The sequence below is a fragment of the Salvelinus namaycush genome, chromosome 11 (genome assembly GCF_016432855.1).
Source record: "Salvelinus namaycush isolate Seneca chromosome 11, SaNama_1.0, whole genome shotgun sequence".
NCBI lineage: Eukaryota > Metazoa > Chordata > Actinopteri > Salmoniformes > Salmonidae > Salvelinus > Salvelinus namaycush.
Window position 1 is genome coordinate 8,339,346 of NC_052317.1, and position 13,155 is coordinate 8,352,500.

General features: G+C 43.4%; 1 protein-coding gene across 1 annotated transcript; it reads right to left on the minus strand.

The window, feature by feature from the left end:
- Positions 1–2,939: 2,939 nt before the first annotated feature.
- Positions 2,940–12,935, minus strand: si:dkey-18p12.4 (SPRY_PRY_C-I_1 domain-containing protein). Its single transcript, XM_039003343.1, has 11 exons — positions 12,836–12,935; positions 12,233–12,348; positions 11,464–11,523; positions 11,242–11,331; positions 11,029–11,145; positions 4,771–4,908; positions 4,527–4,661; positions 4,384–4,435; positions 3,938–3,964; positions 3,804–3,830; positions 2,940–3,691 (listed from the first exon to the last, which is right to left on the minus strand). The coding sequence occupies exons 1-11, from the start codon at positions 12,852–12,854 to the stop codon at positions 3,159–3,161; spliced, it is 1,314 nt and encodes a 437-aa protein (XP_038859271.1). The 5' UTR covers positions 12,855–12,935; the 3' UTR covers positions 2,940–3,158.
- Between the last annotated feature and the right edge of the window lie 220 nt (positions 12,936–13,155).

The window sequence follows — 13,155 nt, forward strand, 5'->3', positions numbered from 1 at the left end:
GATATTATCCTGACCAACTTGCCCTCCGCTGTTTTCAATCAGGATCTCAGCGATCACTGCCTCATTGCCTGCATCCGCTATGGGTCCGCAGTCAAACGACCACCCCTCATCACTGTCAAACGCTCCCTAAAAAACTTCTGCGAGCAGGCCCTGCCTAATCGACCTGGCCCAGGTATCTTGGAAGGACATTGACCTCATCCCGTCAGTCGAGGATGCCTGGTTGTTCTTTAAAAGTAATTTCCTCACCATCTTAAATAAGCATGCCCCTTTGGGCATGCCCCTTTTGCTTATTGGCTCACTCCAGACCTGACTGCCCTTGACCAGCACAAAAACATCCTGTGGTGGACTGCAATAGCATTGAATAGTCCCCGCGATATGCAACTGTTCAGGGAAGTCAGGAACCAATACACACAGTCAGTCAGGAAAGCAAAGGCTAGCTTTTTCAAACAGAAATTTGCTTCCTGTAGCTCTAACTCCAAAAAGTTTTGGGACACTGTAAAGTCCATGGAGAACAAGAGCACCTCCTCCCAGCTGCCCACTGCACTGAGGCTAGGCGATACGGTCACCACCGATAAATCCATGATAATCGAGAATTTCAATAAGCATTTCTTTACGGCTGGCCATGCTTTCCTCCTGGCTACCCCAACCGCGGCCAACAGCTCCGCACCCCTCGCAGTTACTTGCCAGAGCCTCCCCAGCTTCTCCTTCACCCAAATCCAGATCGCAGATGTTCTAAAAGAGCTGGAAAACCTGGACCCGTACAAATCAGCTGGGCTAGACAATCTGGACCCTCTCTTTCAAAAATTATCCGCCGCCATTGTTGCAACCCCTATTACCAGTCTGTTCAACCTCTCTTTCGTTTCATCCGAGATCCCTAAAGATTGGAAAGCTGCCGCAGTCATCCCCCTCTTCAAAGGGGGTGACACTCTAGACCCAAACTGTTACAGACCTATATCCATCCTGCCCTGCCTTTCTGAAGTCTTTGAAAGTCAAGTTAATAAACAGATCACTGACCATTTCGAATCCCACCATACCTTCTCCGCTGTGCAATCCGGTTTCCGAGCTGGTCACGGGTGCACCTCAGCCACGCTCAAGGTACTAAATGATATCATAACCGCCATCGATAAAAGATAGTACTGTGCAGCCGTCTTCATCGACCTGGCCAAGGCTTTTGACTCTGTCAATCACCGTATTCTTATCGGCAGACTCAATAGCCTTGGTTTCTCAAATGACTGCCTCGCCTGGTTCACCAACTACTTCGCAGACAGAGTTCAGTGTGTAAAATCGGAGGGCCTGTTGTCAGGACCTCTGGCAGTCTCTATGGGGGTACCACAGGGTTCAATTCTCGGGCTTTTCTCTGTATATATCAACAATGTCTCTCTTGCTGCTGGTGATTCTCTGATCTACCTCTACGCAGACGACACCATTCTGTATACATCTGGCCCTTCTTTGGACACTGTGTTAACTAACCTCCAAACGAGCTTCAATGCCATACAACACTCCTTCTGTGGCCTCCAACTGCTCTTAAATGCTAGCAAAGCCAAATGCATGCTTTTCAACCGTTCGCTGCCCGAACCCGCCCGCCCGACTAGCATCACTACTCTGGACGGTTCTGACCTAGAATACGTGGACAACTACAAATACCTAGGTGTCTGGTTAGACTGTAAACTCTCCTTCCAGACTCATATCAAACATCTCCAATCCAAAATCAAATCTAGAATCGGCTTTCTATTTCGCAACAAAGCCTCCTTCACTCACGCCGCCAAACTTACCCTAGTAAAACTGACTATCCTACCGATCCTCGACTTCAGCGATGTCATCTAGAAAATAGCTTCCAACACTCTACTCAGCAAACTGGATGCAGTCTATCACAGTGCCATCCGATTTGTTACCAAATCACCTTATACCACCCACCACTGCGACCTGTATGCTGTAGTCGGCTGGCCCTCGCTACATATTCGTCGCCAGACCCACTGGCTCCAAGTCATCTATAAGTCTATGCTAGGTAAAGCTCCGGCTTATCTCAGCTCACTGGTCACGATAACAACACCCACCCGTAGCACGCGCTCCAGCAGGTATATCTCACTGGTCATCCCCAAAGCCAACACCTACTTTGGCTGCCTTTCCTTCCAGTTCTCTGCTGCCTGTGACTGGAACGAATTGCAAAAATCGCTGAAGCTGGAGACTTACATTTCCCTCACTATCTTTAAACATCAGCTATCTGAGCAGCTGTACATAGTCCATCTGTAAATAGCCCACCCAATCTACCTACCTCATCCACATATTGTTTTTATTAACTTTTCTGCGCTTTTGCACACCAGTATCACTACTTACACACCATCATCTGCTCATCTATCACTCCAGTGTTAATCTGCTAAATTGTAATTACTTTGCTACTATGGCCTATTTACTGCCTTACCTCCTCATGCCATTTGCACACACTGTATATAGACTTTATTTTTTTCTATTGTGTTATTGACTGTACGCTTGTTTATTCCATGTGTAACTCTGTGTTGTTGTTTGTGTCGCACTGCTTTGCTTTATCTTGGCCAGGTCGCAGTTATAAATGAGAACTTGTTCTCAACTAGCTTACCTGGTTAAATAAAGGTGAAATATATATATATATCTATTTTAAACATCCCCACAGCATGATGCTACCACCACCATGCTTCACTGTAGGGATGGTGCCAGGTTTTCTCCAGACGTGACGCTTGGCATTCAGGCCAAAGAGTTCCATCTTGGTTTCATCAGACCAGAGAATCTTGTTTCTCATCGTCTTATTCCTTTAGGTGCCTTTTGGCAAACTCCAAGCGGGCTGTCATGTGCCTTTTACTGAGGAATGGCTTCTGTCTGGCCACTCTACCATAAAGGCCTGATTGGTGGAGTGCTGCAGAGAAGGTTGTTCTTCTGGAAGGTTCTCCCATCTCCACAGAGAAACTCTGGAGCTCTGTCAGAGTGACCATTGTGTCTTGGTCACCTCTCTGACCAAGGCTGTTCTCCCCCAATTGCTTACATACAGTGTGAATAATACGGGCCCTAAAATGGACTCTTGAGGAACACCTTTTGTAATCTCAAGGAATTGTGAGTTGAGACAGTCAGCAACTATACATTGAGATGTCCATAAAGTAAGCCGGACAGCTTGCATCAAGTTATTTTCCCTACAGAATAACCAGCTCTTTGTCTGTCTCAATGGTTCCAAACACAGGGTAAATCCTTCCAGAGTTATCAAAATTGACATTAAAAGTGTAAATGTGGCATCTTTCCTCTGCATCATAGAAGGATACCTGTCCCCCCTCTATGTCTAGGAACACCCCTAACCTAGAGGGTGGAGACTGGTTCAGTTTAATGACTGGTGCACTTAGAGCCATGAGCTCCCCAAGCTGCAGACGCAAGTTCCAGTAACCAGCTTCTGTGTTCAGATTTGCAAAGCCATTCCTTGGTGCTGACTCTCTAACCACACCTATCCTCCACTCTGCCTTGCCCCTGACTCTCACCTCCCAGTAATGTCTCCCAGATGTAAAGCCCTCCTTTGCAAGCACACACCACCAGCCATCATACTTGTGGGAACTAGGGCTGTATCCATCCCAGGGATCGAAAACATCCTCAATGATGGTGGCCATTTTCACTCTTTTCCTGTCAGCGGACAGTAGGAGATTTGGGTTGGCTGTTTTCTCATCCAGAGTGATCTCAACTGCAAAGATATTGAAATAATGAGGCTGTTAATCATACCAGAACAATGAAACAAGTCTTTCAGTTTTTATCTCATTTGAATAATATTTGCGTTGGCAATAAACCATACCAACCTGATGCTTTCAAAATCAAGGTCCAAACTGTAATGAAACAGGCAACACTTAGGATCACGTTAGCAAGGAAGAGCTACAAAACATTTAATTTGTCATTTTTTTTAAGCAGAGGTGAACTGTGGGATTTGACGTACTTGAGTCAGGAACGCGATTCAGAGTCACTAAGGGAAAAACATGAAGAAAACCAAAACATATTAGATAAATGAACTGATTAGTACGATCTGTGTTGACTTATTTAATAACCTAATAAAAAGCATGAGCTGGAGCACACCAAGAGAATATTATTTTGTGTGGAGGTGCTGACTAACAGCGAATAAACTGTAAGCTATAAAAAATAAAAATAAAGAGAGTCGCACGCTCTCTATATATAAACTCCCAGTAATTTATTGGGTAAAACACCCTGAAGGAGGTGTAACGGATGTGAAATGGCTAGCTAGTTAGCGGTGGTGCGAGCTAGCAGCCTTTCAGTCGGTTACGTCACTTGCTCTGAAACCTAGAGGCACAGTGATACCGAAACGTTGGTGTTTTACTGGGAGTCTATATATTGTGCAACTATTTATTTTCGTAGGAGAACACTCACCTCGACTTCTGGACTTTTGTCTATTTCTGAGCCAATGCTTTACAATGGAACCCTGTGAAAACAACAGCCATGTTATATTACAGTTCAGCCGTATTTAAATGTCACTTAAAGAGACATTCAATAAGTCTCTGTTGATGGCTGACCTGCTGCTGTTCCTGTATTATGCTCCAGATGAGGAAGTCCATGACAGGGAGCATGTTGGGAAGCTTCCCCCTCTTCCTCTGTCTTTCCAGGTCCTGCAGTACTGAACACACATCCTCACTCGGACACACTGAGTCCTGCAGAGACGCAGAGACATAGGGTGATATTGTAGGATAATCTCCTTGTAATATGTATCATTGTAATGTTACAGATTATTTTTTGTGGTTTATTTTTAGTTCCTCTCACCTGTTCCATATCCTTGAGTCTCCAGGCCCACTCAGACAGGGCTTTCGTGGCTTCCCTCAGTTTCTGTTCCCTGTCTGGTTTCTGTTGATCAGGAAGGTCGTCACTTCTCCTGTGTCTTGTGATTTTCCCTGCTGGTGTCTGGTAAACAGCAAAACAGGTGGTTTATTACAATCCTCTGTTTGCATTTCTCAACAGTAAATCATACAGTGAGCTCCAAAAGTATTGGGACAGTGACAATGTTGTTGTTAATTTGGCTCTGTACTCCAGCACTTTGGATTTTAAATTATATAAGACTATGGAGGTTAAGGTGCAGACTGTCAGCTTTAATTTGAGGGTATTTTCATCCATAACAGGTGAACCGTTTAGATATTTTTGTACATAGTCCCCCAATTTTAGGGGACCAAAAGTATTTGGACGAATTCACTTATATGTGTATTAAAGTAGTCAAAAGTTTAGTATTTGGTCCCATATTCCTAGCACGCAATGATTACATCAAACTTGTAACTCTACACACTTGTTGGATGCATTTGCTGTTTGTTTTGGTTGTGTTTCAGATTATTTTGTGCCCAATAGAAATTAATGGTAAATAATGTATTGTGTCATTTTGGAGTCACTTTTATTGCAAAAGTCATATGTTTCTAAACACATCTTCATTAATGTGGATGCTACCATGATTACAGATAGTCCTGAATGAATCGTGAATAATGATGAGTGAGAAAGTTAGACGCACAAATATCATAACCCCCAAAAAATGCTAACCTCCCCTGTTATTGTAATGTTGAGAGGTTAGCATGTCTTGGGAGTCTGATATTTGTGCATCTGTAACTTTCTCAATGATCATTATTCACTATTCATTCAGGACCATATGTAATCATGGTAGTCATTGTATCATTTAAAATCCAAAGTGCTGGAGTACAGAGCCAAAACAATAACAAATGTTTCACCGTCCCAATACTTCTGGAGCTCACTGTATGTTACTTCATCCAGAGCTACTGGCTGTCAACACTGTATGTTACTTCATCCAGAGCAACTGGCTGTCAACACTGTATGTTACTTCATCCAGAGCAACTGGCTGTCAACACTGTATGTTACTTCATCCAGAGCAACTGGCTGTCAACACTGCATGTTACTTCATCCAGAGCTACTGGCTGTCAACACTGTATGTTACTTCATCCAGAGCTACTGGCTGTCAACACTGTATGTTACTTCATCCAGAGCTACTGGCTGTCAACACTGTATGTTACTTCATCCAGAGCAACTGGCTGTCAACACTGTATGTTACTTCATCCAGAGCAACTGGCTGTCAACACTGTATGTTACTTCATCCAGAGCAACTGGCTGTCAACACTGTATGTTACTTCATCCAGAGCAACTGGCTGTCAACACTGTATGTTACTTCATCCAGAGCAACTGGCTGTCAACACTGTATGTTACTTCATCCAGAGCTACTGGCTGTCAACACTGTATGTTACTTCATCCAGAGCAACTGGCTGTCAACACTGTATGTTACTTCATCCAGAGCAACTGGCTGTCAACACTGTATGTTACTTCATCCAGAGCAACTGGCTGTCAACACTGTATGTTACTTCATCCAGAGCTACTGGCTGTCAACACTGTATGTTACTTCATCCAGAGCAACTGGCTGTCAACACTGTATGTTACTTCATCCAGAGCAACTGGCTGTCAACACTGTATGTTACTTCATCCAGAGCAACTGGCTGTCAACACTGTATGTTACTTCATCCAGAGCAACTGGCTGTCAACACTGTATGTTACTTCATCCAGAGCAACTGGCTGTCAACACTGTATGTTACTTCATCCAGAGCTACTGGCTGTCAACACTGTATGTAACTTCATCCAGAGCTACTGGTTGTCAACACTGTATGTTACTTCATCCAGAGCTACTGGCTGTCAACACTGTATGTTACTTCATCCAGAGCTACTGGCTGTCAACACTGTATGTTACTTCATCCAGAGCTACTGGCTGTCAACACTGTATGTTACTTCATCCAGAGCAACTGGCTGTCAACACGGTATGTTACTTCATCCAGAGCTACTGGCTGTCAACACTGTATGTTACTTCATCCAGAGCAACTGGCTGTCAACACTGTATGTTACTTCATCCAGAGCTACTGGCTGTCAACACTGTATGTTACGTCATCCAGAGCAACTGGCTGTCAACACTGTATGTTACTTCATCCATAGCTACTGGCTGTCAACACTGTATGTTACGTCATCCCGAGCAACTGGCTGTCAACACTGTATGTTACTTCATCCAGAGCAACTGGCTGTCAACACTGTATGTTACTTCATCCAGAGCTACTGGCTGTCAACACTGTATGTTACTTCATCCAGAGCTACTGGCTGTCAACACTGTATGTTACTTCATTCAGAGCAACTGGCTGTCAACACTGTATGTTACTTCATTCAGAGCAACTGGCTGTCAACATTGTATGTTACTTCATCCAGAGCAACTGGCTGTCAACACTGTATGTTACTTCATCCAGAGCTACTGGCTGTCAACACTGTATGTTACTTCATCCAGAGTTACTGGCTGTCAACACTGTATTTTACTACATCCAGAGCTACTGGCTGTCAACACTGTATGTTACTTCATCCAGAGCTACTGGCTGTCAACACTGTATGTTACTTCATCCAGAGCTACTGGCTGTCAACACTGTATGTTACTTCATCCAGAGCTACTGGCTGTCAACACTGTATATTACTTCATCCAGAGCTACTGGCTGTCAACACTGTATGTTACTTCATCCATAGCTACTGGCTGTCAACACTGTATGTTACTTCATCCAGAGCTACTGGCTGTCAACACTGTATGTTACTTCATCCAGAGCTACTGGCTATCAACACTGTATGTTACTTCATCCAGAGCTACTGGCTATCATAACTGTATGTTACTTCATCCAGAGCAACTGGCTGTCAACACTGTATGTTACGTCATCCAGAGCAACTGGCTGTCAACACTGTATGTTACTTCATCCAGAGCTACTGGCTGTCAACACTGTATGTTACTTCATCCAGAGTTACTGGCTGTCAACACTGTATTTTACTACATCCAGAGCTACTGGCTGTCAACACTGTATGTTACTTCATCCAGAGCTACTGGCTGTCAACACTGTATGTTACTTCATCCAGAGCTACTGGCTGTCAACACTGTATGTTACTTCATCCAGAGCTACTGGCTGTCAACACTGTATGTTACTTCATCCATAGCAACTGGCTGTCAACACTGTATGTTACTTCATCCAGAGCAACTGGCTGTCAACACTGTATGTTACTTCATCCAGAGCAACTGGCTGTCAACACTGTATGTTACTTCATCCAGAGCTACTGGCTGTCAACACTGTATGTTACTTCATCCAGAGCAACTGGCTGTCAACACTGTATGTTACTTCATCCAGAGCAACTGGCTGTCAACACTGTATGTTACTTCATCCAGAGCAACTGGCTGTCAACACTGTATGTTACTTCATCCAGAGCTACTGGCTGTCAACACTGTATGTTACTTCATCCAGAGCAACTGGCTGTCAACACTGTATGTTACTTCATCCAGAGCAACTGGCTGTCAACACTGTATGTTACTTCATCCAGAGCAACTGGCTGTCAACACTGTATGTTACTTCATCCAGAGCAACTGGCTGTCAACACTGTATGTTACTTCATCCAGAGCAACTGGCTGTCAACACTGTATGTTACTTCATCCAGAGCTACTGGCTGTCAACACTGTATGTAACTTCATCCAGAGCTACTGGCTGTCAACACTGTATGTTACTTCATCCAGAGCTACTGGCTGTCAACACTGTATGTTACTTCATCCAGAGCTACTGGCTGTCAACACTGTATGTTACTTCATCCAGAGCTACTGGCTGTCAACACTGTATGTTACTTCATCCAGAGCAACTGGCTGTCAACACGGTATGTTACTTCATCCAGAGCTACTGGCTGTCAACACTGTATGTTACTTCATCCAGAGCAACTGGCTGTCAACACTGTATGTTACTTCATCCAGAGCTACTGGCTGTCAACACTGTATGTTACGTCATCCAGAGCAACTGGCTGTCAACACTGTATGTTACTTCATCCAGAGCTACTGGCTGTCAACACTGTATGTCACGTCATCCCGAGCAACTGGCTGTCAACACTGTATGTTACTTCATCCAGAGCAACTGGCTGTCAACACTGTATGTTACTTCATCCAGAGCTACTGGCTGTCAACACTGTATGTTACTTCATCCAGAGCTACTGGCTGTCAACACTGTATGTTACTTCATTCAGAGCAACTGGCTGTCAACACTGTATGTTACTTCATTCAGAGCAACTGGCTGTCAACATTGTATGTTACTTCATCCAGAGCAACTGGCTGTCAACACTGTATGTTACTTCATCCAGAGCTACTGGCTGTCAACACTGTATGTTACTTCATCCAGAGTTACTGGCTGTCAACACTGTATTTTACTACATCCAGAGCTACTGGCTGTCAACACTGTATGTTACTTCATCCAGAGCTACTGGCTGTCAACACTGTATGTTACTTCATCCAGAGCTACTGGCTGTCAACACTGTATGTTACTTCATCCAGAGCTACTGGCTGTCAACACTGTATATTACTTCATCCAGAGCAACTGGCTGTCAACACTGTATGTTACTTCATCCAGAGCAACTGGCTGTCAACACTGTATGTTACTTCATCCAGAGCTACTGGCTGTCAACACTGTATGTTACTTCATCCAGAGCAACTGGCTGTCAACACTGTATGTTACTTCATCCAGAGCAACTGGCTGTCAACACTGTATGTTACTTCATCCAGAGCAACTGGCTGTCAACACTGTATGTTACTTCATCCAGAGCAACTGGCTGTCAACACTGTATGTTACTTCATCCAGAGCAACTGGCTGTCAACACTGTATGTTACTTCATCCAGAGCTACTGGCTGTCAACACTGTATGTAACTTCATCCAGAGCTACTGGCTGTCAACACTGTATGTTACTTCATCCAGAGCTACTGGCTGTCAACACTGTATGTTACTTCATCCAGAGCTACTGGCTGTCAACACTGTATGTTACTTCATCCAGAGCTACTGGCTGTCAACACTGTATGTTACTTCATCCAGAGCAGCTGGCTGTCAACACGGTATGTTACTTCATCCAGAGCTACTGGCTGTCAACACTGTATGTTACTTCATCCAGAGCAACTGGCTGTCAACACTGTATGTTACTTCATCCAGAGCTACTGGCTGTCAACACTGTATGTTATGTCATCCAGAGCAACTGTCTGTCAACACTGTATGTTACTTCATCCAGAGCTACTGGCTGTCAACACTGTATGTCACGTCATCCCGAGCAACTGGCTGTCAACACTGTATGTTACTTCATCCAGAGCAACTGGCTGTCAACACTGTATGTTACTTCATCCAGAGCTACTGGCTGTCAACACTGTATGTTACTTCATCCAGAGCTACTGGCTGTCAACACTGTATGTTACTTCATTCAGAGCAACTGGCTGTCAACACTGTATGTTACTTCATTCAGAGCAACTGGCTGTCAACATTGTATGTTACTTCATCCAGAGCAACTGGCTGTCAACACTGTATGTTACTTCATCCAGAGCTACTGGCTGTCAACACTGTATGTTACTTCATCCAGAGTTACTGGCTGTCAACACTGTATTTTACTACATCCAGAGCTACTGGCTGTCAACACTGTATGTTACTTCATCCAGAGCTACTGGCTGTCAACACTGTATGTTACTTCATCCAGAGCTACTGGCTGTCAACACTGTATGTTACTTCATCCAGAGCTACTGGCTGTCAACACTGTATGTTACTTCATCCAGAGCTACTGGCTGTCAACACTGTATGTTACTTCATCCATAGCTACTGGCTGTCAACACTGTATGTTACTTCATCCATAGCTACTGGCTGTCAACACTGTATGTTACTTCATCCAGAGCTACTGGCTGTCAACACTGTATGTTACTTCATCCAGAGCTACTGGCTGTCAACACTGTATGTTACTTCATTCATAGCTACTGGCTGTCAACACTGTATGCACATGACATGTACTTATGCTGCTTGTAGTGTTGTGTTTGAACCAGCGCCAGGTGAACCTCCAACATATGGGGGCGGTTTCCCGGACAGAGAATAAGCTTAGTCCTGGATCAACATCCCAAATAATTTTTAGTCTAGGACTAAGCTTAATATGAGTCCGTGGTAACTGTCCCATGGTGTATGTGTTATTTACCTGTTGTGTCTGCGATGAGTGTTTCAGTTCCTCAGCCCACTGCAGTATAAAGTCTTGACGCTCCTCTTGACAAGATCCATCCTCATTCACTCTGGTCAGAAGGGAGGTGTTGCTGATCTGTGAGGAACGGTACACGACAACTGATTATGACTCGTGGCCATGTAAGAGAACATATGATCACATACCTTCTTTTCTCTATACAGACTGACGTACCTGAACTACCTTGCTCAGTTCAGCAGCAAGCTCTCTGATGATACATTTAGACTCATCAAAGGTGAAATCTTCTTTCTCTTTGTCCGTTCCCTAAGGAAAGAGGGACAACGAATTGAGTGCTGAAAGGATTCTGCTGCCGTCTACCCCACATCATTGTGATACTGCTGTGGCATGTCTACTTTGTCTAAGCAGTAGACATACTACGTATTTAATTCACCTTACCTTTATTTGTGCCAACAACTTAAGTACTTTACGCTTGAGGCTTTTCTTCCCCTGTGCGAACTGTTGAATAGAACAAAGTGTGGACATTACGATGACTGTTGCTGGTTTGAGAGTGAAAGTGAAGTCAAAAGAACTTCAAAGAACATTCCATACTATAGACTACTGGCATTGAAAAGACGGGTTTGATCACAATACATTCCTGTCGAGAACAGATGTCATGGTTGATTATCTGTATCTTGCCTATAACCTGTTTCACTTCTTAAGATTGCTTCGGAAAATAATCGTTGGACTGTGGAATGCTGTCCAGATACTTGAAGGAATAATCTGAGTCCTAACTAATAGACAAAAAGAACATTCTGGATAGTGGAGCTACTTCACAATATGTTAAGGTTCATTTAAACCAGTGTTGGGGTTCCTGTTCCGTCAGATGAGACATTCATGACTGAAACATTGGTTCAGTGAACCGTGTCAAGAAAGGTGCAGCATATATTTGTCTGTTTGATCAAAACTGAAACTGAAACTTCCTTACCCGTTTCTGGTAAGAGTTGTTTACCAGAAACTACACAGCACATAATGACAGGGTGAGAACTTGTCTAAGCATCTAAAGCATATCAAATCTTGGCTGTGGCACTACACCCTGAGCTGAGAAGGAATGCTCGTTCCACTGAGATACGCAGTGCATGCATTGGCAGTAAAAACTAAATGACAAGCCACTTCAAGGGGAATTTCCACCAAATAATTATATTCTCTAAACATTTGACTTTCTTACCTTGTGTAAGCACATTAATGGCTTGTTGAAAGGTTGTGAAGAACAGGTTCTGGGATTGTTCTCTTTATTGCAAATTCTTCCAATGCTGCCACAACTGCCACCAACTCTCAGTATCGCTGCAACAATTAATAACAAAGAGCTGTGAGTCAGGTGTAGGAAAAAAAAAACGTTTTTGTGATAAATATCTTCAAAAGATGCACTTTGCCCTCTTTGTTGATCTACTTCTAAATCAAATCAAATGTATTTATATAGCCCTTCTTACATCAGCTGATATCTCAAAGTGCTGTACAGAAACCCAGCCTAAAACCCCAAACAGCAAGCAATGCAGGTGTAGAAGCACGGTGGCTAGGAAAAACTCCCTAGAAAGGCCAAAACCTAGGAAGAAACCTAGAGAGGAACCAGGCTATGAGGGGTGGCCAGTCCTCTTCTGGCTGTGCCGGGTGGAGATTATAACAGAACATGGCCAAGATGTTCAAATGTTCATAAATGACCAGCATGGTCAAATAATAGCTTAAATAGCTACTATAATAACTATAATAACACTTCAGAAAATGGATATAACAGCTGTTATTGTTTATGTAAATGTAAAAAATGTCAACTTACAATCTGTCTGTGAAGCCATCTTTTTCCTATAATAGTGCTTTAAAACCCAGTGAGAGTATAGAATGCAGAATCCTTTTCAGGAGTCCTGTTGTTCACCGTCGTCCACAGAATTAAGAATTTGTTTGATGATGGTTTGTTTACAGTCTTCCGAATCTCCGCCCACTAGCACCCACTGGTTCATTTCAAACAATGTTATTTTTTTAAATGAATAAACAGAAAGTGAAATGGAACACAGTAGTGCAGCTTTATTCCAATTACTGTTACTACAGTATAAAACAACCTAAAAACTAGTACAATATTGTACAATTAAAGCATGGATT

Bases quoted from the DNA above. Each gene is read 5' to 3' on its own strand.
- si:dkey-18p12.4 (XM_039003343.1), bottom strand. The intron at 11,524-12,232 runs GTAAGAAAGTCA...TCTATTCAACAG, and splicing joins CATTAATGTGCTTACACAAG to TTCGCACAGGGGAAGAAAAG. The intron at 3,692-3,803 runs GTTGGTATGGTT...ATATCTTTGCAG, and splicing joins CTTGATTTTGAAAGCATCAG to TTGAGATCACTCTGGATGAG.